Source organism: Diorhabda sublineata, chromosome 1 (genome assembly GCF_026230105.1).
Source record: "Diorhabda sublineata isolate icDioSubl1.1 chromosome 1, icDioSubl1.1, whole genome shotgun sequence".
Lineage (NCBI taxonomy): Eukaryota > Metazoa > Arthropoda > Insecta > Coleoptera > Chrysomelidae > Diorhabda > Diorhabda sublineata.
This window is the reverse complement of record NC_079474.1, coordinates 7,807,000-7,834,322: the sequence shown is the minus strand read 5'-3', so window position 1 is coordinate 7,834,322 and position 27,323 is coordinate 7,807,000. Positions and strand designations below refer to the sequence as shown.

Below are 27,323 nucleotides of genomic sequence, written 5' to 3'. Positions count from 1 at the left end.
GTTTTCTATCTAGAGACAGGGTCATCTTTTTGTATTTGGACCCTATAGTAATTTTTTGACTGAAAGCAAAGTTGCTATTCTTTTGATAGCTTGAATATTTTCAAAATATTGTGGTTAAAAATCCTGGTCTATTTTTCACTCTCTTATCTTTTAAAGACGATTCTCGTAAACAACAAACAACTCTTATAATTAAGAAAATGCATTCAACGATGTGTAATGATGTCTTATACTGATAATTTATAATATTATTAAGAATCAAGCGCATAGTAGTAAAGAATTTAATGAAATGCAGACGGTTTCTCATTTGAGTATTAAGTATCCTAGTAATATAAAAAATCGTGATATTATATCCCAAATCAAACATCCCTAATACCATAAAAGTACAATACAAAACGTATCTTGTATGTTCTTAACAAACAAAAATTAAACCCGCTCACTTGATACATAAGAAACGGTAGCAGTGATAAATTTGTGTGACACAGTGATTGACACATCCAACTATTAGAGGTCCTTATTAACAGAGGATTCGTGAGATGGGGGAAGACACCGCGACCTCCGTAGAAGTTAATACCGAATACCCAAAGCGGAGTTTCTTTAAGATCAATAAAAACTTAATTCTTCTAAAGAGTACACTTTTCTTTCTACATGGAGGTTTGTATTGAATTTTAATTTTACATTTTATACTTTATAAATAATATAACGGCAATATTTTCCGTTATCTAAGAAAAAATAGTTGATGTCAATGATGTTATGGTGTACAAGACAAAGTTCATTTGATTACCCATTTGCATCAAATTTAATATCTTTATATTTTTCACGCAGATATGCATAATAGTTTGTTGTAAACCGCAAAGCATAAAAAAGAAGTTACCGCAAAAAAATCGTTCTTACATATAAAAATAGGTATACTGACTTTAGGACAATATGTCCATATTTTTTATACAATATGTCGTCGCTGTAACATCAAGCCGGCATATCTGCCTATATACCTGAACATATTAAACCACCTCATTAATGATTAAAATTTGGAAGATTACTGCTTATTGAAGTAGTAGTAGCAAATAAATCAGAAATTGCTTCAATTAAGAGAAATAATCAGATGTGCCAATATGACTCAAAATCAGAGAGCTATTTGCTTTTGTTTCACAGTAGTCTTTTCTTAATTCATTCCAATCAATAGTTTCATGAAATATAATCACCTAATCCCAGGCATGCAATCTGTAGGATTTTTTGTATTAGTTCAATCGAATCCATTAACCATCGAATTTCAATTATTTTGAACTTTACATATCTAATATAGATGAAATTATTTGGAAGTGCTTTAGAGATTTAAAGTCAAAACAGTCCCATAACTGAACTCCTGAACCAGAAAAGGCTTGCGAATTTTCTTTGCCATTTCCGTTTCCATGACATGAGACGGGTCGGATTTTTCCTTAAACTTTTTTTTTCAATCATTGAGTAGGAGTGTCCTTTTCCTTGAAATTTTTGTGTGCTGTATATTTTTCATTGTTCCACGGTATATTTATATGTTGCCATCAACAAGATATTTTTTTGTGCACATTTTTGCTGTGAAAGACGACGTCTATTAGATAATCAGCTGAATCAATCAAATGTTGCAGATATTTCAGCACAGAATTCTGAATCACGTCTCTTTTTTCTTATGTCTCTGGTCAAGTGTAACATTTTATCGTTATGTCGCCATTTAGATCAGCAATTGTTACTTACATAATGGACTTCTTGATGGTTCCGAAGTTACTGACGTATTGCAATAAATCTGTATTTTTATAAATGAAATGAATATTAAGTACTGATTTAATATTGAAGATAGAGGAAGCAGCTACGTAAGTGTAATTATAGCATTGCAAGTTAACGAAAGACCATTGGTTTATCACTCTCTATCTTTCTCTACTCGCCATTGAAATGCAAAATTGTTGATCTCCTCCTTTGCTATTCCCACAACTCCGGGCTACAACTTATTGGCGATACAATGAGCATAGAGTACACAGAGAAAGAGAGTGGTATGTCGAAGCTTTTTTTCTCTATATGAGCTCTTGAACAAGCTCCCATACATTTATCTCAAATATAAACTATTTTCAAGTAATGTCGAAAAAAGTCTAAGGGATTTCACATAAAAATAGGCAAGAAGAATACAAGTTTTGTGGAACTAACAATTCACATTGAATTTTCGCACTTATCCCAGTTTGATTTAACGGTACCGTTGTATAAAATTTTACATGTATTCCTGAGCAATCACAAAAAAATAGGAAATGTCATAATACAACCAACAATCTAAATTTGATTTGGGAACAAACTATGAATGAATTAGATACAAATAAAATTCGAGTAAAGAATTTTCTTTTTACTATATGAATGTACGCTTATGATTAATTATTTTGAGATTAATCAAGTGAGAATCCACGATGAAAGAAAGGAAACCATACTTAACGCTCAAAGAGTGAATATGATAGGACCAATATGTTTTGACCAATATAGGCATTTTAGCCGCAATTGACTAAATTGGTTTCTAACACTTGCAAGAAATTCTTGATTCAGAAGAAAATCGATATGAGCAAGAGCATAAATTGAATGGAAAATAAGAACATTACTCCTGACTCCAGATAAAAGCTTGGATAAGAATTGGTTGTAGAAAAATTTCGCCCCAAATCATTAGAAATGTTTAATCCAATTCCACCTAACGGATACTTTCAAATAGTTAATGGATAACATCTCGATCATTTACTTGAATAATATAATCCAATTATTCGATTACTCATCTTTCATTCATTTTAATTATCTTGTGATAGGCATCTGTGCAAATATTAAATTGACCTGTTAACTCACTTAATATAAATTTGTTTGAGCACTTCTGAGATAGATCTCAAAATAATATTTCCTGAACTTCACTATTCAATCATTTACTGATTATAGAAGTTGAGAAATATAGAGATATGATCAACAATTGAATTAATAGGTTATCTGGAATATATTCGACGATTTTTTAAATACATTCGACTTGGTTAACTTGATGCTCATCTCAATGTTACCATATGAGGTTACAATCCTATGAAGAGAGTTTCGTTAGTCAGTGTTTATGATAAAAGTTATAATCGTGTAAAATTTCTGAAGGAATACCCCTCCGTGCCATGATTTTTTAGACAAATTTGTACTCTTTACAGTGAGAACGGTGAACTAATAGTAGCGGGTTGGATTAGTTTAAACGTTTCCGTAGGGGAAATTTGTTTATGTTTAACCTCTCACTGAAAAAACTGTTGAAACTTTGCAGCTGATTGATACATATCAGCACGGAATGGACTTTCTCATGAAGAGATTGCTGAAGAGCGATACAATTCAGTAAAATATGTGAAATTTAAACGTAAACGATTATAGTAGAACTGTGATGAAGTGACACACAGGACTTAAAATCGCGAAATGACGGCTGCATATTGCTGTATGTATTGTGAGAGTGGAAGCTAATAAATAAAATATTGAAAATTGGTCAGTACTACACATACTCTCACCTACAAAGACACCGAAAGTCTTATTGCCAATTTTTTGCCACTGAGCTACGAAGTTGTACACCGGTTGAATTATAAGATTACCATAAAAATGATAAAAATGAATGATAATACGAAGGTTTTGAATTGGCAAATACAAACAAATATCTATAATGAAGTGAAGTGCGACCACGATGGAATTCGGAAAACCAGCGAAACACGGTGGTTCGAGATAATGTTTTATCACCAAAATTCAAAGCGAGTTTATCTGCACACTGCTATTGGTTTAATCTACGTAGAAAATCATGTTTACGATTAAATTCCATTTTTGACAAAGTTGAATGTTGCAAGTATCAGTAAACAACTCGTACGACAACACGTTCTGAGTACGTTCACCATTAAAAATGTCAAAATATGTATTTAAAAAAAGTTGATGCTCAATGAAGGGAAATTTAACTCAACAAATAATTAAAAATCTGAAAATACCTTTGTTTTATTGCTGTGGCTGATTTACTAATCTAAAATGAAGGAGAGCACACTGTTTTTTTGAGTGCACATTATGAAAATTTATCTAGCTTACGCTGTGTTATCATATTCTACATAAATAAAATTTATTAAAACCATATCTACTAAGTAAGAACCTTTGGATAATTGATTGAGAAGTTCTGTTACATTTGGTTTTAAAAAACGTAAGAGGAGTCCAAAAGTTTTTCCAGTAAGTGCATTATCACATTTGAATCATATATGCAATGAAACAAATGCAATTTCACCTTTATGTTACACCATTATCAATCTTTGCAAATCTCTCAAGCACATTTCTAGATTAAGTTCTAGATTTATATTTTATTTCTTCATCTGCTTTCCTTATTTTCTATTAGATGATAGATAGGCGAGGTAGCGGTTGCAAGGCTATCAAATGTTGGATAACATTATTCGTTTGTTTCATTACCCGGGACATACAATCGGAAATTGTCTTATTTCCGATGATTTCATGCAGTTGTTTTATCGGTTTGTTAGTCAACGTAAAAAGTCTGCCCAGATATATTCTAATAAGAAAACCAATTTTGCCACATTTAACCGAGAAATGGAGAAAATGAGCTCTTTTTCAAATAATCAACAGAAAAGAGATTATCGACAAAATTTCTCTCTCAAATATTAAGCGGCATTTTATACTAGAAAATTCGCTCATTTTGAAGTAATTTGGAAAACGACGAAAAAAATAAAAGAAGACCTTAGAACATCATCTCAAGCGTAGGATAAATGACCATAAGTTTTTATTTTATGATTGTCAAACGTTATTCGCCCGCCTTGAAGCACTTACTGCTCTTTAACCTCTAATCCCAATGATTTGACTTGTCTCTCGCTCTCCCACTTAGACATTGGAAGACCTTTGTAGTAGTACCCGAACTACAACAGAGACAAAAATGGAAGATGTTATGCGAAAGCTTTGATCTTGAAAACTCTGTTTATTAAAATATGATTACATACTACCATATATCGCATTCTCAAACTAATAGTGGTCAAGGATGGTATTAATTACGTCGCTTCTGTGAAAACTACAGGCAGTGAGATTACCCGTACAGTGACGAGACTTTCCTATTTAAATTTTACCCAGAGTCTCCACGGCTGTGGGCATGTTTGGTGCATGGAAATTTGGACGAAACTGCGCCGGAGTCTGGCAAAAGCACAATTGATGTATTGTTGTTTTATTGTGATTAAAATTTAAGTTTAAGAGTGTATTCATATACGACGAAGTTTGATAAAATATGTAATGAAAAATTATAAATTCTGCTCAAAATATGCAAAAAAAAATCAAAAGAGGCTTATCTTGTATATTTTTCTGAATGAGGAATTTGTATATTATTCTGATAAAACCTGATAAATCTCCTATTCTAACTTATGAGCGGGTGTTTTTCCAAGTTATCTATACGAAAGTTCTTTTCAGCATTTACTCAGCATATTTGAAGTGAATTCGATCTGAAAATTATAAACCTATATCAAGTCTAAAGCGCTGTTTTTCCTGAAACGATTGAACGTTTTTGTATTCACAGTTTCTACCTGAAACTTTGTCTTCAACTTCTTTAACAATTACAACTTGATTCCATTCAAGATTCCTTACGTTTTTTCTAAATTGTTCATAGTTTTCACTACAATACTCTAATACATTTCGATAATTGTTAGTTAATTTGCCAATGATGCTTTTGTTACAATATTCCGTGCATTCACAATATCAGTAATGTCTTCAGCATCCAGCTTTTGAAGCAATTGCTCAATTGCATTCCTTCATGCTTTTCAGAATATTTTCCTGTTGATGAGAGCGAGTTCAGTATACTTTTGATCCAGAAATCAACTATTATGCACTTCTCATTACTTTCTTCAGAAAATTCACGTTGATCGACTAACAGTCACTTATAAACTGATGAATAAATGAATTAATGAAATAAACATCAACGTTCACCGCATCTATTGAAAAAATAGTGGAAAACCCCTTATTTACCACTTAGAATAATCTACCTGGTTCAGCTAGAAAGGGGCCTAAACTAAATCGTAATGAATCGCATTAGGACAGTGGGCGCCAAACTTTTGAGTTAGTGAGCCATCTTAGCATTTATAAACCTTTCAGTGAGCTACCTAGGAATATTGGACCAAAGAAAGTACACAAAATGGAATACAAAACAGTTTATTACAAACGAATTTTTCTATCATTTCTATCATTAATCAAAATATATAGTATGTGTAACAAAAAAAGTTTATATGTTCTCAATTATGATAGGAGTGGAACTCTTTTTGGCTATCAAATATTTTCTTGAAGTTTGGAGAGTATGTTGTAGCCGCCATTCTGATGCAGTGTCCAAATATTTATCAATCAGTCTATTTCTTTATTGGATTTTTATGAATTTCATACTTGAAAAAGATGCTTCACACAAGTATATAGAACTGAACATAGCTTTCAATCTCAATGCAACTTGAGATCACATTTGGACACTTTTCTTTGGGTACTAGAGGCCAGAAATTTTCAGTGGTAGAGACGGATTTTAGATACAGGTAATTCTGAAAATCAAATACTTCTATTTTAACGGCAGCCTGATCCCAAAAAAAATATTTTACAACAAAGCTGAAAAATCTTCTGCATTGATCTCTTCAAAGTGAGAGTTGACGAACTGTGCCACAATCAATATGCTTTTAACATCTTGGAATCGTTGATCAAATTTTTATCTTAAGCCTGAAAGAATTTCCACGGATTCTTGATTATTGCTGGAATGTTGTGGAGGATTTTGTTTTCCAACGATATGATACAGACTAGGAAAATGCTTGTATTCAAATTGGGTTATATTCTTTTTTCACAGCTAGAGCTTTTTTTAAATTATGTTACATCTGAAATCATTTCACCCACATTATTATCTTTGCCTTGAAGCTGCAAGCTTAAGCTATTCAAATTTTCAATTATATCAGTAAGACAGGAAAAATCTTGTAGCCATGTGGAATCCTCCAGTTCGGTGAGGTGCTCACCCCGATCTTTCAAGAATTTCACTAGTTCAGGTAGCACCTCTTTGAAACGTTGCATAACTCTGCCTCTACTGAGCCAACGAACTTATGTATGAAGCAACAGATCACCATACTGGCATTTTAACTCTTCAATTAGTTCTCTGAACAGTCATCTTTGAAGTGTATGTGCTCTTATTTTATTTACTATTCTGACAACACTGTTTTAATGACATTGTTTATACTTAAGAACTTTCCACACAGATACTGCTGGTGTATGATGCAATGGTACGACAAAAATTTTGGTATGTCACTCTCTTTATAATACAAGGCAATAAATCCTTTCTCCACGCCTACCATTGCAGGAGCTCCATCCGTAGCTAGTGCCACCAACTTCTCCAAAGGAATTTTTTCAGATTCATTGAGCTTTTTGAATGCTAAAAATATATCATTTCCAGTTGTATGCCCAATAAGCGGCGCAACCTTTACCAGCTCTCTCTTCAAACTCTTACAAAAATAGCCAACTGACCTGTATAAACTATATCAGTTGATTCGTTTTAAGCTGTGAAATTAAATCAGAACTCATTACTTCAACTCTTTGCATCACGGTATTGGTACTGTTTCTTATGTTGAACGATGACCTTGGAAATCCGGAGTGACGCCTCGGTAGCTACCTTGTTCTTATCTAGTATTTTTTCCAATTTAATCTTTTCTAATTCAACTATGAACTGAACTTGAAATTACGCTCAACATTTCCTTCCTTTCCAACTCACATTACAAAGTACACATTTATCTTTAACTTGTGTGAAAAAGTAATCGGTTTCCCACTCTGCATAATAGTGATAGGTTTTCGGCGTTTTGCTTGAACTAGCCGTAGTGAAAACAAACAAGAAAAGAGCTTAAATGTGTACACGTGAATTAAACACATACGGCACAACCATAAAGTCACTCTAGCTACACGCGTGACAATAACAGTCTGCGAAACAAAAACGTGTGACTCCGGCAATGAATAATCGGCTGCAGAGCTCCCAGACACTCAGTGTTGCCAACCCGCTGAGCGTCACCGTGAGCTACCCAAAATTACCCCGCGAGTCAACGGTGGCTCGCGATCGACTGTTTGGCGATCGTTGCATTAGGACAATCAAATATTTTGAAGAATTGAGAAATTCAGGTAAAAATGTAGCCTTTTTGATACAAATACACAAAATGCCCAGATATGCATGTTATTTGCAATTTGTATAGAATCCGCTTTTTATGACTGACGCCCGTATTCATATTCATCTCCAGTTATCTGTTCTCGATACGCTCTATTTTCCCCTTTTCGACTTCTCTATTCATACGATGACAAGTTCAATACGACTTAATTTGTCGATAATAATTATTTTCTTCTGTTTCATATAATTTTAACTGACAAATATTCCAACTTACTTCCAGTTTACACAAGTATCAAGGTCAATTTAAGTTATCAGAAGTCAACTTTAGTTATACTAAAATAAATATTTTAAACGAAATATATGTGTTACATTATTATTCAAATTTATCTATCTAATTTACGTACTACTTGGTTTTTGATAAGATAATTAATTAGGTAGTGATAAGATTACAGAAATAATTGAAACTGTCATAATACAACCAACCTACTTGTCTTTAATATTAACATAATATTTGAATTAGAAAATAACCGGGATATATTTTTTTGTTAGTAATGTTAACTCTCAATCAAAGACGTCAAACTGTAATCACATTACCGTAGATGTGAGGTCTGTTAGGACATAATATGATATGATTCAATTCTCACATTTGTAGAAATTTAGCCTGCATATTCAAATACGGGTCTGTGTTATCAATTAAAGTACACACTTCTCCAAAAGGCCCCCCCTTGTAAACTTTCATAACAATATCGTAACAAAAAAGTATTTTCGTCCGTAAATATATGAATTTTTACAGAAGAAATTATATTTAACAATTTAACTTGACAGTGAGTTCATTTAAATTTTGTTGAAAATTCTGGGTAATATGGCATATGAGTTTGATCGAGCAAGAATAGTGGCCTTACATTAAGGTTTATCTAATCACCACATTGCCCTTCGTCTGAATATGTCACCAACGACTTCGGTGAAATAGATAGTAGCACTTTTACATTATATATTTCCAATATATTTACAATATTTATTTCCGGACATGCAGTATACTAGTTTAATTTTTGCTATGGACTTATATAGTAATTATTATCTGTTACTATCACTTATAATTTTATTACTCATTATGGTTTTATTCTGTATATTGAAATTTCATTTTAATTGTATGTTTAGATAATTTTATGTTTGCTTTTTAGTTTTTTCAAGCTTGTGTATACAAATGTAATAATTTTTTGATAATAAAGCATTCTCTCTCTCTCTCAACTTAATTTTTCTCTGAGATTAAGAGCTATTATTAAAACGACTCACTTCTAACGTGATTTAAGTTTTAAGAAATACCTCTAAAATTTTTTCAGAAACTTATTCTTTCGCTTTGTAAAATGTCTTCCATGTGACAAATGTGAGAGACAGTTATTGGGATAAGATGACCTAGATTAACACCTAGGATAACATAGCAAATTTCAAAATTAGTTGTCAACTATAATTTTCAATTTTTATAATTTCAAAAAACTTTTACGATCTTAACACTAGTTAGTGATAATTGATTAGAAGATTAAATACACTTCTCAGATTAAATACACTTATCCCTCCCCTATATTTGCGCATTCACAAATACGTTTTTGGAATTGTAAAAATGCTGTCTGTGATTGTTCTCTAGTGATGGATGGAACTCCGTGAGTATCATTTGGAATGAGCTCTTTACGCACTATATGTTTTACCTTTCTCTATACAAAAAATTTCATTATTGTAAGGTCTGGGTTCTAGCAGGCCAAAATGTAACACTCCTTTTCCCAAACTATTTTTCTCTGAACTAATTATGCAGAATCAGTAATCCTTCGTGCTGAATGAACAAGAAAATTATCATGCCAATGAGTCTGTCAATTATTCGAAGAATTATGTGAATTATGTTTGCTTCATAATTTTTCAGTAAATTTGTTTTACTTTGTTATTAATCTCCGATTTGTTATCGAAATTTTGGAATCTACATCTTTTGAATGTAAGCAACTGCATCAGTTTCATTTTTACTTTTTGAATATTCCTCTTGGTAATCTAGCAAGCAGTACTTTTTTCATTGCAGAATTTGGATAGTATTTCATGTACAAAGCAATAACCATATTCATCAATCCTTCTCCGGTGTCACAACTCTGAATCATTTAAACTTTTTTCTGTTCTGTTAAAAATGTATTGAGAATCAGTTTAAGTGGTATAAAGTAGTATTTGAGTTCATTTTAACAGATTAATATTATTATAGGTACAACTTGATTTGATGAATTATTGGAATACATATAAAAAATTGATAATAATAGTCGATTTTGTTCCTGCCCCTCTTAAAACTATCATGGGCAGATGTTCTTTGAAAAGGTAATCAGGGTCATTGACTTGAACCTTTTCACGTCACTCGGCAAACTGATAGGCTTGTTGATGTGTTTGAACCACACAAGTGAGTGTGTTAGGCATCCACCTATGGCTTAAATTGCCCCTTTCATGCACCAGCAGCTTTTTTGATCGTTCGTGAGGTATATATAATGAAGATGGCGTTTAAGAGGACAGTATCTGTTCAGAGCACCGGTGACCGGTCGAATTTCACGACTGTTTAAATGGCACGTTTGAATGGTAAATAAAACAAAAAGCCCATTTGTAGACCTGCACTTGTCCTGGCATTTACCCATTCCAAGAAGAGGTTTTTGGTGTTTTGGTGCTTAAAGCACCCCAAATTACTTCAGTCTACATTGTTGAGAATATGTAACCTATATGCTGTCCTGATGACTTTGAATTGTACCTGTATCGTTAGGTTCAAAGGTGGAAGTGTGCACTGACCTTGTGATACTAAGAATCGCAATGTGTATTTTAGTTTCACGCTCTTCTTACAGGGCGATCTCACGATAATTACATATATGAGAAAAGGTTCAATCATTGAGATTTTATTCAGTGGAGGATCTTCGATGAAAGGTTATATGTACAAGTGAAGTTCTATCTGCACGCCCAGATCGTAGCCTCCTTTTATTTTGATGTCCACTTTTTTCATAATTTAATTATAATAAATTTGTTACAGTTATTTACGCGTTTTAGTGAAAAGAACTATGTTTTTTACCATTATCTTTGTCCCTTTATCAAAGAATAACTGTCAACGTCTGCGTACATAGGCCTAGTTTTAACTATTAGTTCTTTAAAAATAACGTCAATATGCGGAAATCGAAACAACTTTGATAAAAAGACGGAATTTATTGTGTCAATATTTTTCTATTTTTACTATTTTAACTTTTTTGAATACTCTTTAAACATCCATTCGGATAATTGTATTACAGTATAATATTAGTGTAACAACATTATCAAGAAGAATTGAGAAGTGAAAAATTTCATCCTAACAAGGATTATCTGGAGTTGACGATAATCGCGAAACGTAATTTGGTTAAACGATTATGTGGAATGTAGATGCAGACCCTTATTTTACAATTAAGATGGATATTGATAGTCGTTTATATTAAACGGCGCAGCCAAACACCACAATTGTGGATATTGGTGTCATACTAATCCTAGTTTAATGCGGAAACAGAAAATAAAGGGCATTGAAAGTTAATGTTTGGACAGGTATTATCGACATCACCGTTACTGAACCATTCTTTGTAAAAGCTAATTTGAACGAAATAAGTAACCCGTTTTATTTTAGAAATCGAATATTTCCTAAAATTTGAAATAAAAGTAGTAACAATTCCAATGACTGATATTTGGTTTCATCATTTTAATCTTGCTGTCAAAGGGCACTTAACAGAAGTTTTTTATAATATGTAGATTAGCAGAATCAATTTTTTCTGGGGATATCCGAAATTAAATGCTAAAGTCAGTATGTCTAATAAGTTAGCAGACATGAACTTATTGAGCATTCTCACTAAATTGGCATTGTCGAGGAGCTGCAATGTTCCCATATTGTAGAATACGTTGTTTCACATCGAGGTCTCTATCGGGGGACCAAGTTGCGTCAACGATGTTACCGAATACTCTATTTGGCAGTATATCACTTGACTGTTACTTCTCCCAAAGTCCCAAAGTTATTTACCATATGTCCAGACAGGTATCAATATCCTTTTGTAGAGAAGTAGTTGCATGGGAAAATTGGACTGGAAACCAGTAAATTTTTCTATATTTTATACCAAGCTCATTGCATTTCATTTCCATATACTTTGCATTTTTAGTATAAGGAATTTGAGCATTGTCTACTGTTAACTATTAGGCTATTGCGGAAATAAGACAGAAAAATAAGAAGTATAATTGGCATAAAACGTGAATATCCTAAATAGAATACTGACAACACTGATCACACTATCACTACACTAACAATCACAATTATACTGTCTGTCTGACGCGCGTTTCGATAACCAAGTTATCATCTTCAGAGACTGAAGTTAAACTTAAACCAAATAACTTGACTTATCTGTTTTATACCTGTAATGTATCCCACATTGGTACTTTTTCTCAACTCTAATCAAGACATTACAATACCAATAAAATTTCTTTCGCAAAAAAGAATTCCAGCGGGAAAACTTTCTTGGCTACTCAACTATAGAGTGGGCGCTGTAAGGAATTGGATCTTTGTCCTTATTAAAGCTGTTTTTACATTTAGCAATTTCAATGCTTTCAAATGCAGCTAACTATTTATTATTGGCCACATTTTTTATCGATTATCAATATTTAAGTCGTGACTATGACTGGCAGCATGATCAGTCTGTCCATATGAGCTATGTGTTCTTTGACGGAACATTAACGGTTGTCTTAGTTGGTACACTAACATATACTTGCCGTCACTATCACTACAGTTAATTTCATATTTAGCATCCTTTTCCAAACTTAGTATTTTATTTTTTGGATTACCCAACAATTCTTTCAATTTATTGTTGGATTTTTAAACCAATTCAAAACCCACTCTATCAAATATTCCTTCCAATTTTTTGAAAGGTACCGTACCAAAGTTCTCTTGTTTTTCATTTTGAGTTTGGTTTGACGGTTAATTAACCTATTTACAATTCTCTTATCAAAACCTCATTAAAGGTTCTTTTCTTATTGTATCTCTTGATGGTAAGTGGAAAGTGGATTAACCCATGTACAAGGAAATGGAGATTGGCCATCTTATGCTGGATACAATAAATCAGCCGGGATGTACTAGCACGTAGCGGTGTTTTATCTAAATACATCAAATCACTATTCCTTACTACTAAAAATATTTAAAAATGGTAACTAATATCATCCTTATGCCTGTACCATACCCTGGGAAAATACTGAAATTCTTGAAAGATTATTCATGAGCAGTTTAGCCATAAACGATAATAAGCAATCGCCCATTGCTGTTCCTTCGTTTTATTTGTAGAATTCGTTGTTATACTCTCTCTGTTTTCGTCCACTTCAGGAGTTCAGAAGAGTACGTTTAATTCTGGTTTGGTCCAGTCTTACTTTCCGTCACTTTTGTCGGTCAGGATTTTTTTTTCTAGTTCTAATTAAGTATGATTGAAGTTATTTATTGCTATTTCTCATTTTGTTTTTATACTATAGAACAAAATTGAATTTTGATTTTTTTTCAGCCCAATCATCGCTCGTTCCGTACCTTACAATACACATGCAAAGCATTGGTTTGAGCATGGAACAAATTGGTATTATTTATCTATGTCTACCATTCACGACCTTTATCGCTCCACCAGCTACTGGTTACTTAGTTGACAAGTTCGGTAAATACAAACAAATTGTAATCGGTTGTTTCATTTTAACAGCTTTGTTACATCATTCTCTGTTATTTATGCCTCAAAAAGAAACACCAGGCACCGTACCAGATGGATATATAATCAGGCATCCAAAGAAAATGTATATTGAGGTATGTAAAAAAAATTGTTTAAAAAATAATCCGAAATATTTGTAGATTAAAGAAGCATCCATTCAATGGAGATCAGCTGCAAAATGTTTCTAAATACTGTTACTATTTTAGAATTTTGAGAACTCATTAAACTTTCAGTTATTATTATATAAGTTATCGTCAAAATATAAATGAACAAGATTGAGAGAAAATATATTGTCAATTATTTTCACAAACTAAAAACTTTTCTTGATTTTTTAAAGGTTTAGGACTGAGAATAATGACGTTGTGATTTATCTGTAAGTTGAGTTTGGTATTACATTGATAAATATTCTTGTTCTTCTTAGTTTGCTCATTCTCCCTTCCTGTAATTCTTGCCTCCCAAATTCATCCAAACCAGTCTAAGATTCTCTTATTTACTCTCCCTTTGTTGTAAGTTGTTTCTTATAATTTTATTCCTTATTCCGTCCATCTTATTTTTTCCTTTTATTTTTCGTAGGATCTTCATATCCATTGCGTTCACTTTACTATCGATCTAAGTCATGATAGTCTTTCTTTTCTGTGGCAGTGGTTGGTTATCAGCTGGGTTATTTTTAAATTTTCCAGAAGTGATTTTTAACTGAACAAGAGTGGCGAAAAAAATAACAGCAGTAACTATCGTCCTACATTATTATCAATCTTATCGAAAATAATTGAAAGACTAATGAAAAATCGTCTATTGCTTTTTCGTTTTAAACATAAAATCTTGAAAGTTCACCATTATGATTTCTTACCTAATAAATGCTCTTATGAAATATATATCTCACTTAATAATACATTTCTCACGGTTTTGGTTTTTGTGATTTCGCCAAGGCTTTCGGTTGTGTTGATCATGAAATTCTGATTAGTAAATTAAAGTACTATGGCATCCAAGGCGTTCCTCTAAAATAGTTTCTATCTTACCTTGAATGTAATGAACAGCTGGAAAAGTCGAATTTACCAGTGATGTACCTCAGGGTTCAGTTTAGTTTGAATTATTTTTATGGTATTAATTCATGATTTCACAGACTTAAAAATTAATAGTGAATTCACTCTATTTGTGGATGACATCGGTGTTACCTGGAGTGGTTCAGATATTCACTTTTACATTCTACCATAGGCAAAGTCCTGGTCTGGTGCGAACGGTCTTTATTTAAGCACTCGGGAAATTATAGTTTCATCCTACGAAGGAGTTTTATAACCTATAAAGTCAACAATGACTTCATAAGATCTTCAAATTCGATAAAGTTTCTTGGTCTACATATTGACAGTGCTCATCAATGGTTTGTACATGTAGGCATTTTGGCGAAAATTTACCATTAAATCTGTGTCTAAACAGCTCGATTCTGGAACTGCTTCAACAATTTACTACTCCTCATTGGATTAGCATCTTCTCTAATTTTTTACATTGATGTTTCGAGTAGTATTGCGAACTCTATTTTTAAAAATCCAAAATTTTAACTTCACCTGCACTTTTCATTTAAGAATTTATACATTTCCATTTTTTTTTTTTTCGTTTATTATTATTAGCATCGTTAGCGGGCCAGAATCAGTTTAGGTACCGATCGCTTGCGCACTTTCACAATTGTCGTTCACGTGTCGATGTTGAAAGTGTCCTAAGTATGAAATTAACAGAATATTTAATGAAGTAGGGAAGGTCTAGAAAAGCTCAACTTTAAATTTTCGACCATAATTTGTGAATTTTGCGTCATCTTAAAAAAAGGACAAATTCACTTTTTAACATTAAATCAGTTTTTCGTTGATATACGATAATTTTGAACGAATATATAAACGATATAAAGGGTATTATAGGACATGATGCAAAAAATTCGAGAGTGAGAGATGACGTGAAAATAATGCTGTGAGATGAAAAAAATTCTAGTTATAGGCCTATGTGATTTGAGAATTGATAAAACCATTTCGTGTGAAATCTGCTTCATTCGTAAACAGTACTTTTCAACAAATGTATTATCAACTCATTGTTTATCTAAAAAGAAATGACCATAGACAAGAATTGCTGGATAATCCCCTACTTCCATGGCATGCACTTTCTGGATGTGAAAGGTGCTCTAAAGCTGGTGTTCGTATTGTTCGTTGTCGACTTTTACCAAAATATAATTTTTTAAAAAATGGAAACTAGCTTACATAATTTATATAGACAAACTTGATTCTCGTAAACCGCCATCAACCCTAACAAAAGTACCACAGTCGGGTATAATTCTGCCCAGAAAGTGTACAGTATACAACCTTCTATAGTACAAATGTTTATTTATTTATTCATTAGTTCTCCAAGAAATATTTTTATACCTGTGTACAACAATATAAAAATCCAAATATCTCCCACTCCGAAACAATAAATTTTATCAAGTTAAACAAAGAGAACCTTTTTGTTGAATAGTGTATCGAAAAATTCATTTCCGCTATCTTCAGATTGTACAGGTTGTTCTTGTGAACGTTACGGAATGTTAACCATTGGGCTTGAGTCGCCTCTGACCTTCAGATAGTAATGTAGAATTATTTTTTCCACATAGACATACGTAATCAAATTGTTTATTACAATACTTTCAGAGTATAAATAATTTTATATAATAATAATCAACGAATTATGAAACAAACACATGGAATTTACTGAATAAATAATTAAGGGACCCTTTTCATATTTTGTGTCCTTTTTATGGCTTCATCTGAAAAGCTCCGAGTAGTGGAAGAAAATGGTACGGCGATGTTGTCGCATCAACGCAACATCTAATTTCGGCTTCTTCACTCACGAGCAGTTTGACACTTTTCTCCATATTCGTACAAAATGAGTTTCAAAAGTTTCCTAACCCAACCTAACCAAACTTTCTTTTCCATATTTTTGCCTTCTTTCTTTTTAGGAGCCGACTGCACTTGTATCCGATTATTCCACTCTTTCCTGTCTCCTGCTAATTTTTATTTGGGCGCTTCCTCTATTTTCTCATTCTCTTCAAATCTGTATGTGCAGGATTTGTCCATAATGATTTAATCATTTCTTTTTTGTATCATTATTATATTGTAGATGTACATTCCTATCTAAATCTTCAAAAAAAACAATGAATCATTTTCGCTAAAATTAAATAGAAACCAACAATTTCGGAACAAAGATTTTCATAGCTCTTCGAAATATTCGCCTTTAAGGTCTAAATATTCTCACATACTTTTGCTTGAACCAATTCTGGATACATTTTTTTCAGATCGGAAGCTAATATCGTGAACAAATGGTTCCCAAAATCAGCTTCTTGGGGTGATAAAATTCGCTGTATTCTGTTTGACGGTGGAAAACAAAAAAAACAAGAGAAAAATTAAGTGAATACGGGGATTGAGATATTAATTCGATGTTTGTCTCCAATAAATATTCAGTTGTTGCATATACTTCATGGCAAGCGGAATCATTCTGGAAATATATCTTTCTCACACCAAGTTCATGCAAATAGTATTGTAGTCTGCGATATCCTAAAAAACGTTTATACATATATGTCTGTAAGTCATATGCTGATCTTTAATCATGTTGTGCACTGCATCGACGTTTTTTATGACAAACGTCATTTTGTCCTAACTAATTCTGTAATCTAATTCTTAAATGTTTCCTTTGATGATTCTTCATTACCAAAAGGTCCACGAAGCAATTCTATGCATTGTTGTTGAGTAAGAACAATAAAAAAAAATCTTGGTGATCTCCATTTTTGCCCAAACGTATTTCTTTTTAATGTTCAACAAGTCAGTCAATTTCTCAATTGCCACTGGTGGTGGAGTTCAGTATGAATATAACCAACAGTTTTAAATATTCCAACTTAAATACAGTGATAACACAATTCGTTAACGCCACCTTATTGTTCGATTTAAAGCTCAAAAAGCAACCCTCGTATAAATAACTATTGTATTCAAAAAATATCACTAAACTATTGACAAACTCGAAATGATTACAAGTATAGAGAATGCTTCACAAAAATGAAGCCACGTGCCAAATACAAGCAGCAACCATTTGAAAAAAAGTTGAGATTTAAGTTTACTTTTTAGCTCGCCGTATAAGTTTATACATTTCGTTGTAATTTTGATACAAGAGTGATTTTCACAAACCCTGAATAAATAAATAAAACAATTATATGGAAATATCTCGCATTTAGAAACATGCTAGTTTCTCACGCTCCCATGAGCCAGCTTGTAGATATGCAGAAATGTTTAGAGCTAAGGAGCATGTCACCTATAATAAATAAAACGTTCTTGTAGTTATCCCAAGCTAAAACCACCTCCCCAATATGATTAAATTGATTGTGAATCCTTATATCACACGGAAAAAAATATTTTGTTAGCTTGTTAATTTATCACGACCTCGACAGATTTTATTTTGATTCTTTCATTTCCATTGTGTTATGAATCTGTATAATAAGATTGAAACGTTATTTTCAAAACAAGGACATGAGTAAACTCTAGTCCATACATAATTCAGCTTCAAAATTCGAATCAATTAGTTATTAATCAATTAATTCTCATTTTAATTTTAATGTATGAATGAAGGTTTGGTGGAGTCCATGTCCCAGCAGGGAATGTCCAGATGATGAAGAACTAGATATTGTACTTGATTATTGTGTTGATCACTGCTTATTAAGAGACGCGAAGCTTGCGAAAACTTTGAAACAGTTGAAAATTAGTGAGAATAGCCCCATCAATAATCTTCAAAAACCTCCATCTGAAAGTGCTGATCCAGGAGATACAGACGACTTGAGTTTTCGCATTAAAAAGAAGAAAACGTGAGTACGATTTTTTGGTTGGTTGAAATAATCAGAATAAATATCAACTTATTATATAAATTTCAGTATAGTGCCGAATAATCAAATGTATACATAAAAAATCATATCCAAACGATTGGCAACAAATTTTGTACAAATATATTCTAACTGACCCGTCTTATCAATTTGCTTTCATATACTTGTATGCCTCTCATATTCTCATCTCATCTTAAGAAGAAAAGAACAAATTTTCTTTTGGTATAACTTGATATCTTATATCATTTTTGTAATATTTCGATGATCGTATCTTCGAAAAAAGTCGGTCCTCACGTTTGGAGGAGTAAGGAAGAATTGCACATTACATCAATGATTCCCTAATGCTCTAAATATCTCTATTTCTTCCTTGCATTCTTTGTTTATATAGTGCATTCTGGAAAAAGTGACTCCGTCTGTAAGATAGGAGAAAAGTAGAAATATAATTGAAGCTTACTCAGTGAACAATATTCGTAATGCCATACGTATTCGAAATAGAGGACGTCTGAAATAAACTAGGCACAATTATCACGATTTTGCCGAAACTATTGGTGCAATGAAATTTCATACGAATACATTTTGGAAACTGATACATTCCATGAACATGTTTTTATATCGGACTTTCATATACCATTTGTACCAAGTAGTATTGTTTATATCTTAGTTAAATTTATCAATGAATATCTCACGTGACACTAAAGATCATTCAATTTCACATAAAAAATACTGTTTGCCGTTTCCAGAACATTTGGGATTAAGCACTATGAAGTTATGAACAACAACATAATTTAAAATTCAATTAGAGTAATTGTGTGAAGGGTGGGAATAGAATCATGAACGAGGTCAATGGATGGATTTGGAAAATGATACTCAATCAAATACTACCCTCTATAAAAGTGTAGTGAAGCTCCATCATGCATAAATATAAAGATAGCGACTCGTCTAACGTTAAATCTCCTTATGTCTCTAATAAGTGAATGTTCAAAAACTCCAGACAAATATCTTCATTAGAATTTCCAAATAGAATGTGATAACCTCATAAATTGTAGCCCAAATATTAATTTGAAGTGTTTGTTGGTAATGTGAAACCCTCTTGACTTGTGGACTCTCATCATACTAGTAGTGTGCATTATAGGGTTTGAAAATACCCTGTCGCATAAATGTAACCTTATCAGTAAAAAAATTGGAATCAAACACTTTCTCACAGCTTCATATTATAAGCCACAATCACAATTGTCTACTAATCAAATCTTCTTTCCTACATGTATTTTCAAATATGATAAAAGCACGTTAATGAACCAATCTTGAAGATATCTCCCTCAAACCCCCTTGAAGAAAACCGATTAAAGTTCCAGTTGGCACATTTTGTATCCAATCAGGATACAAATGCTTGGCTTTGTTGTACACCACATATGGTGCTGATAGTTGACCATGTTTTGTAGCGCAGATCAGATCATTAAATTCGATGCGCATACTTAGATCCCATCCTCACTAAGCTCTTCTGCTTTCCTGGATCATCGGTTATGTTAGCTTCATCGAAATTTATTATGGTTTTCGGAGACCACCTTCAATCATTGTTTATAAATTCTCAAAATACTCCACAATTGTTTCGGTTGTTAGTTATACCCTTGAGTGTTTCATATTATCTGACAATATACTTGTCAATTCAGGATTTCTCACCAAAAAGCTAAATACCATTTCTTTCCTAGTAGATTGTTTTGAAATACAAGAATATGAAAACCTTTTCGGTTCAAATACTATTGAGTGAAGGGATACTCAAATGAACGTGCAGCAAATAAAGCATTTACAACACTTCTTTTCGCCAATATACTTAAGGCGTCCAACTTGTTTCTGTTCTATCCAAAGTATTTATTTTGTAACGTAGTTTTGGGCACCCCAAATGTGTCTACTGCTTGCTGGAACGATAGTTGACCTTCTATAACACTTTCAATGGCTCTTTCCACAAAATAACATTTCTTGAGCATTCTTTAAAAACAGGTCATGTTTTTGCCAAGTTGTTTTGATCACATGAAAGTTTAGATTATGGGTAAGTATTAATTCCATTAGAGCAATAACGTACAATGCTCAGTGTACTGTTAATAAGTGAAACTTTCTGACATAGGTAAGATGATAAATATTCCACTTAATTATTATTCTTTTTTCCAATACTACTAATGAATTTCATTAATTGAAAATATAACACTTTGTAGCGTTAAGTTTAAGGACGACATCAATAAGAATATTCAGTCAAAAACGAGGCTGTCATCCCTAATACTCGTAAGTGGGAAATTTGTGGGATATTTATAATTGTTGCATTAGCGGTCCATATAACTCGACGATTCCATATATCCTCAACCGTCGCTGTTTGGAATAATAACCAAGTTGTAGTCTTCAGAGACTGAAGGTAAACTGGGTTATCGAAACTCGCCTCATAAAATGTGAGTGTTGGTGTAGTGGTAGTGTGTTCCAAAACCATCAGATTGCATACCAATTACTAACAAAGGATAGATTGTGATTACTAATTGATAAATAAAGTTTTCCAAATGGAAAATCCTAGTGTGATACTCGACCAATACATATGAAACATGTCAGCTATAGACTGATATCCTTAAGGCATGCTTTATGTTTACAAAAAATCTACTTATACTTTGTAATTCGCCAGGGTCTTCATCAAGATATGATACTACCATAAAAATTCTAAAAATAATGCAAATCATCTTGATAATAATAATTGAAAAAATGAGGCTATTCTCAATTGACAGAATGTAATGAATCAAAGACACTTAATGTACTAATATATAATAAGAATCAATAAATCGCGAGGAAAAATTCGACACTAAATTTCAAGCAATCAAAAAATGTAAATTCACCAGCCATTTCATTAAAAGAATCGTTAGTCAAACATCATTTGCATTATTTCGACCAAAATACTTCCGCAAACATATACTCAAATGCTAAAAATCAATGTCAAAATAGGAGAAATATCTGATTGATCATACGAAAAATATCTATGATTTAATGGTATTTAAATACTAGTATTCTTTAAGTATGAATTGTCTGGCTTTCATATATTATTTTTCTTATTTATAGTCTTCATTTCTTCGAATCGTGTTCTTATTTTCTTATAAATATCATTATTATTGGAAGGAATATTTGGATAAGTTATTAAAATATCTGCACAATGTAAAATATAACAACACATAATGGAGAAGCCTGGTTTTCTTCCTCTTCTTATTACTATTGAAAAAATATAGATTTTACATACCAAATGTCAAGGTCAGTCAAAATGACCAAGGCCAAAAATAAAAATACCAACCCTTATAAAGATAAATTTGACGCAAATATCTAAAAGTCTAATGATTGAAATTATTTCCTATTTGAAGAAAGTGGAAGGAGACGGTTTAAGAAATGATAGTTATATATCTATTGTGAATGTAACTTAATCGTCTTGTTATTAGATTAGATATATTGACTTTTCGACCTATCTTTATCAAAATATTTGTAAATATTTTTGCCTTCTCTAAAAATCCAATTTCAATCTGTGGTGACTCTAAATCAAGACAATATATATGAATAAAAATTTCAATATATTTACCAAAAGAAATGGAAAACTACAGATTCGTGAAAATTTACGTGCTCTCTTAATTTTAACTGACGCATAAATTTTTATAGGCATTGTAACGTCCAATGATTAAACGGAATGCTAACTATGACAATTGCCAACAATGATTGCAGTCATGTTTTAGTGATCCAATTTTACGAATTGCTGGTTGTAAAAATGCGTTCAATTGATACTAGCATAGGCCAGTTTAAATGGTCACTTTATAAACGAAATATCGATTGAAATCGAAAAGTTCATACAAGATAATTTTTAGAAATGATTCACATTCATAACAACAAAAAAGCTATAAATAATAAAAAGACCTGAGTAAAATGTGTAACTCTATTTTGTAAATTCTAACAAAACTACAAATAATTCTATTTTGATTCCATTCTTATTTTGATGTTCGTGATGTAGGTAATTAATATAAATAAGCAAATTGGCAGTGTCAATATCATATTTCGACAAAGACTTGGACAAGTCGAAACGTCAATTTTTATTGTCTTTCAAAAATCATTAATATCTGTTTATCCTTTTTTTGAATTTATTATTTATCTTATTTTCTGGATAATTATTTTCTTTCAATACAGTTTTAGTTTTTTTAATAGCTAAACATCTAATAGTTGGATAGATCTATCAGCCCAACTTATTATCAGTGATCTTTTTTGTGACATAGGATTTTAAATATCTTGAGGACAAAGTTGGTTTCGTAAACCATTCTGTTCTTAAGTTATTGTTATTTTTTTATAATGTGACATCAAGAGAATTAATTCTATTATTTTGCTCGACTTTTATGAGATTTGCAGTTTTTTTTGATAAGAATTGAATTTTTTATTTATGTTTTAAATTTGATCTTTGGTACAGCAGTAATGCAATCATCTACATATCGGAAAAAGAATAGAATATTTATATCAAGTTTGCTAAGGACAGTTTCCTCGATATTGTCCATTACTAATTGTACTATAACACTTGAAATAGAAGCTCCCATAGCACAACCATCAATTTGTTTGTATATTTCATTTTCATATTTAAAGTACGTTGTTGTAAGTGTTAGTACTATAACTTTTATAAATTCGTTTTGAGGTATATTCTTCAATTTTGTCCCATTTTTTTATTGATATATTTTTAACAGTGGGGATAGAAATATTTGTATATATAACTACATCTAACGGAATAAATACATATTCGATAGGCATTTTCATACTTTTGATTTTTTCTTTGAAATCCCATGTTTTGATATAAAATTTAATTCAAAATATTTCTTAAATAATAAGATAATGGGATAAGAGGAGTTTGAATACTTAAAACAATCGGTCGAGAGGAGTTTGAGGTTTCTATTCATAAGAACGGGGTCTTGTCCCCCAGCATTGTTCCACTTATTTGGAAACCGCTTTTCTTCCAAATTCTTCTTATCAATCTGCAGATCTTTTTACTAATTAAGCTGGAGTTTCTAGAACCGTTGGTGATATTCATACTGAACACAATGCTTACACTATCACTATACCAACACTCACAATTATACTGTCTGACGCACGTTTCGATAACCAATTTATCGTCTTCAGAGACTGATCCTTTAATCCTCACTATGATACCATTCTCTTCTCCACTTTTAGTATTTTCCATATTCCACATTTTATCTTTGTGCCTGGTTCTTCTACTTCCCTTCCATTATCCTGTTCCTAGATTTAAAGAGTAGGTAGAAATAACCCCAGAAATTTTAAATGGGGTGTACTGATACGTTTTCTTTAAGTTTTCTGACTACCTTTTCAAAAATATCCACGTACTTCTCTTTCAGCAGTTTGTGAGAGACTTGTGTAAAAATTATAAACAATATTTAGTTAGTGAATATAAGATACATAGAAGTCAGCTCTGTATATTTTGATAAAGACTGAAGGTAAGTCGAGACGTCAATTTTTTATCAATATTTCAAAAATTATTGTAAAAATTCCAAAACAGAAGAACATTTAGAAGCACAAGAACATCTAGAAGCATTAATAAGTATATCAAAAGGTCTAAGAAATGAGAAATTAAATAAATTTATATGACTTCATTTATATTAAAGTTTATCACCAACTTAATTGATCCACCTAAGCTTCTCGAAAAAGATTTCAACAAATTGCTAGATTTTTTCATCTCATCATCCGTCGTGGAATATTGATCCCGTCTTTCTTCTTTTTCTTCAGGTTGAAAATAAATTGGAAATCACACGTGGCGGAATAAGTCGAATTAGGTAGATGTTCAATGACTGTTACATGATTTTCACTTGAAAATTTAACTGTTTAATATGAAGTATGTGACACTGCACTATAGTGATGTAACATTAACCCACAAATATTGATTCACTCAAAATTGCAAGTAAACATTTGTTTTGTACTAGTTTGGCATGAAATATAAATTTTATTAAGAGAACATCGTTCTTCGAAAATTTCATTATTGTTTACAAACAATAAAGCCGACAGAAGTCAAAACAAATAAAAAAACAAATTATATGTTGGTGTTTGATAAATCCATATACGGTATGGATTAGTTATTTATTATCTTCCTTTGAAAACCTCTCGGCTTCGGTTTTGGAATGGTGGAATGGTTTTGTTGTCTGTTGACCTTTGTATCTTGATTTTAACTTGGAAAATTTCAAGAAAAAGTGCGATGGGCCAAGTATAGAAGTAGTGTCCTGAAATAATTGCTTCATGGTTAACAAATAGGTATCTCAGTGTTTGGAAGCTCTAGATCGATGATAGCTCTACCCCTCAGAACTTGGAGCAAGTAGCTTTGATTTTGATTTCTTTCTGGAATACTGCAATGTAGTGTGCCGAACTTATACCTTAAATGATTTCGTTTTCGACAATTACCGAGACTGGTATGCATTTACAGATTTGGTACACACCATGATCCTCTGATGGGGACAAAAATACATTTGCTGAATATTTTCACATATTTTATCTGAGTGTGCGTTCCCATCCGCCTTGTATGTTTTATAGTACTCAAATGAAGTTCGTTAATATTTTCCCATAATGAAAGATATGGATGGATAATATTCTACCTAATAATGTTACAACTATTCTGTTCTGGATTCTAGATGTTCGAAATGGAGAACACTTTCCCAATTTTTAAAACATGATTGAAATTTCTACATCATCTAGTGCTTCTTTTATAATTAATTTCTGATGCTGACAGAAATTGACCCAAATTATTTTTTGTTAGAAAATAAGAAGAAAAGTCATCAACAAATATTTCAATTGCAAAGTGTAACTATTCCACTTTTTCTATATTCTCTTGTTTGGTGCATTTGCTCAAAAAATACTACTGTTATAATTGTCTATGATTTTGTTTGGTATATTTCTTATAAGAAATTCCTGTAGGTTTTCCTAACATTGTAATCTGATTAGTATAACGATAAATGGATAATTTTATTCTATCTTAAATTACTAAAAATATCTGCATTTTTGCCCAGGATTTTAATCTACCTCCTCTTTAGACTTTTACCAAGGAAATAAGAGACTGAAATATAAAATGATTGAAATAGAAATAAGAATAATATGCTTTGGGAGTATATTTTGACGGGAGGGGCAATAAATGCATGGAGCTCGACTTCCCAAGGGGTCTTAGAAAAACTTTTAGTGGTAATCCAGGTTGACAGTAATTTTAGATATTATACTTCCCACGCGCCGGAAAAATACAAAAGCCGCTAATATGTCCCCTATAATTACAAGGTCCAAGCGGTCAGCTCACCATTTAGGTAGAATCGGATGGCTTCCTCTCAATGAACGAATAACCATCCTATCATCACCTCTTCCTTGATAATGGTTTTAAAGTAGGAGCCAAAGCGTCAAGAATGTACAAAACTCCAACGCGGTTCAACCCGTTAACGTAGTTCTTTTGTTCATCGATGGTGTAAAAAATGGTTTTTAAAAAATCTAAAAGATATGAACAGAATACACTAAGGTTATTTAAATATGTTCCCTCATCAATACATTTCTCATTTCGGGCAATATATGTTGTTTATAAAACTAGACGTTTTTTGTACTTTCTTTTTTCAATTTTCAAAACTTTGACATACTCATAAATCATAGTATGTTCTTCATGAAAGACATTTGCTGCTAATGAACACCTGTTATATAATGTTATATATTTATATAATTTGCTATCGCTTTTGTGCGAGGTTATCCGATTGGTGAGTGACCTTTTCGACTGACCAATGTACTTCTTGTTACAATCTAACTAATAGATAATAATAAACCATATAAAAAACCTACTAGAGATTCAAATCTCGAAATAACTGATACCTATTATAAATAGCCTATAGAAATTTAATGTCATTCATAAACTAAATAATCATTATTCAACATCATTCACAACAATCTATACAAATTCAACGTCTTTCATAATCTAACCAATAAAATTCAAATAACGATTTCCATAGTATCCAGAATAAATATGCTCAATATTTTTATCAAGTATCTATTCGAATATTGAATTTCGAAGTTGAATAATCTAATATTTCTTAAAATATATGACCAAATTCAACACACCTTAATTCTTAACTAATTAATATAAGTAATTTTTATATTTATACAGAAGTATTCGAAAGTTCAAAAATATATCAAAGTTGGTACACTTTGGTGTTCAAGTGTTTGCAAAATTAAACATCAAGTGTACTATTTCTAATATATTTCCGGGCTTTCTAATACTTATTGATAATATAATAATATTGATCTTTGAGGACTGAAATTATGTATACAGTGTAAAAGTATAACAATATCATAAACTAACTACATCTTAATTTTATTAGTTTATAATTGTTGCGTGTTGAATGTTATTACCGTTTGATGAAATCTGAAACATATTATAAATGTGTTGTTTAATTTTGCATGTCTTGTTGCAAAATAGATATCAACTATTTTTGAAAAATTAGTTTGAACTACCTTTGAAATGATGTTTCTTTGAGCCACTATTTCCATTTTAGATTACGAAAGT

At 31.8% G+C, this 27,323-nt stretch overlaps 1 protein-coding gene across 1 annotated transcript in view; it reads left to right on the top strand.

The window, feature by feature from the left end:
* The first annotated feature begins 239 nt into the window (after positions 1-239).
* LOC130452445 (uncharacterized) overlaps positions 240-27,323 on the top strand; it is a 37,519-nt gene continuing 10,435 nt past the window's right edge. The window contains exons 1-3 of the mRNA XM_056791728.1: positions 240-651; positions 13,687-13,973; positions 18,504-18,736. Coding sequence (XP_056647706.1) covers positions 534-651; positions 13,687-13,973; positions 18,504-18,736 — 638 coding nt within the window. The 5' untranslated portion in view covers positions 240-533. The remainder of the gene's footprint in view (positions 652-13,686; positions 13,974-18,503; positions 18,737-27,323) is intronic.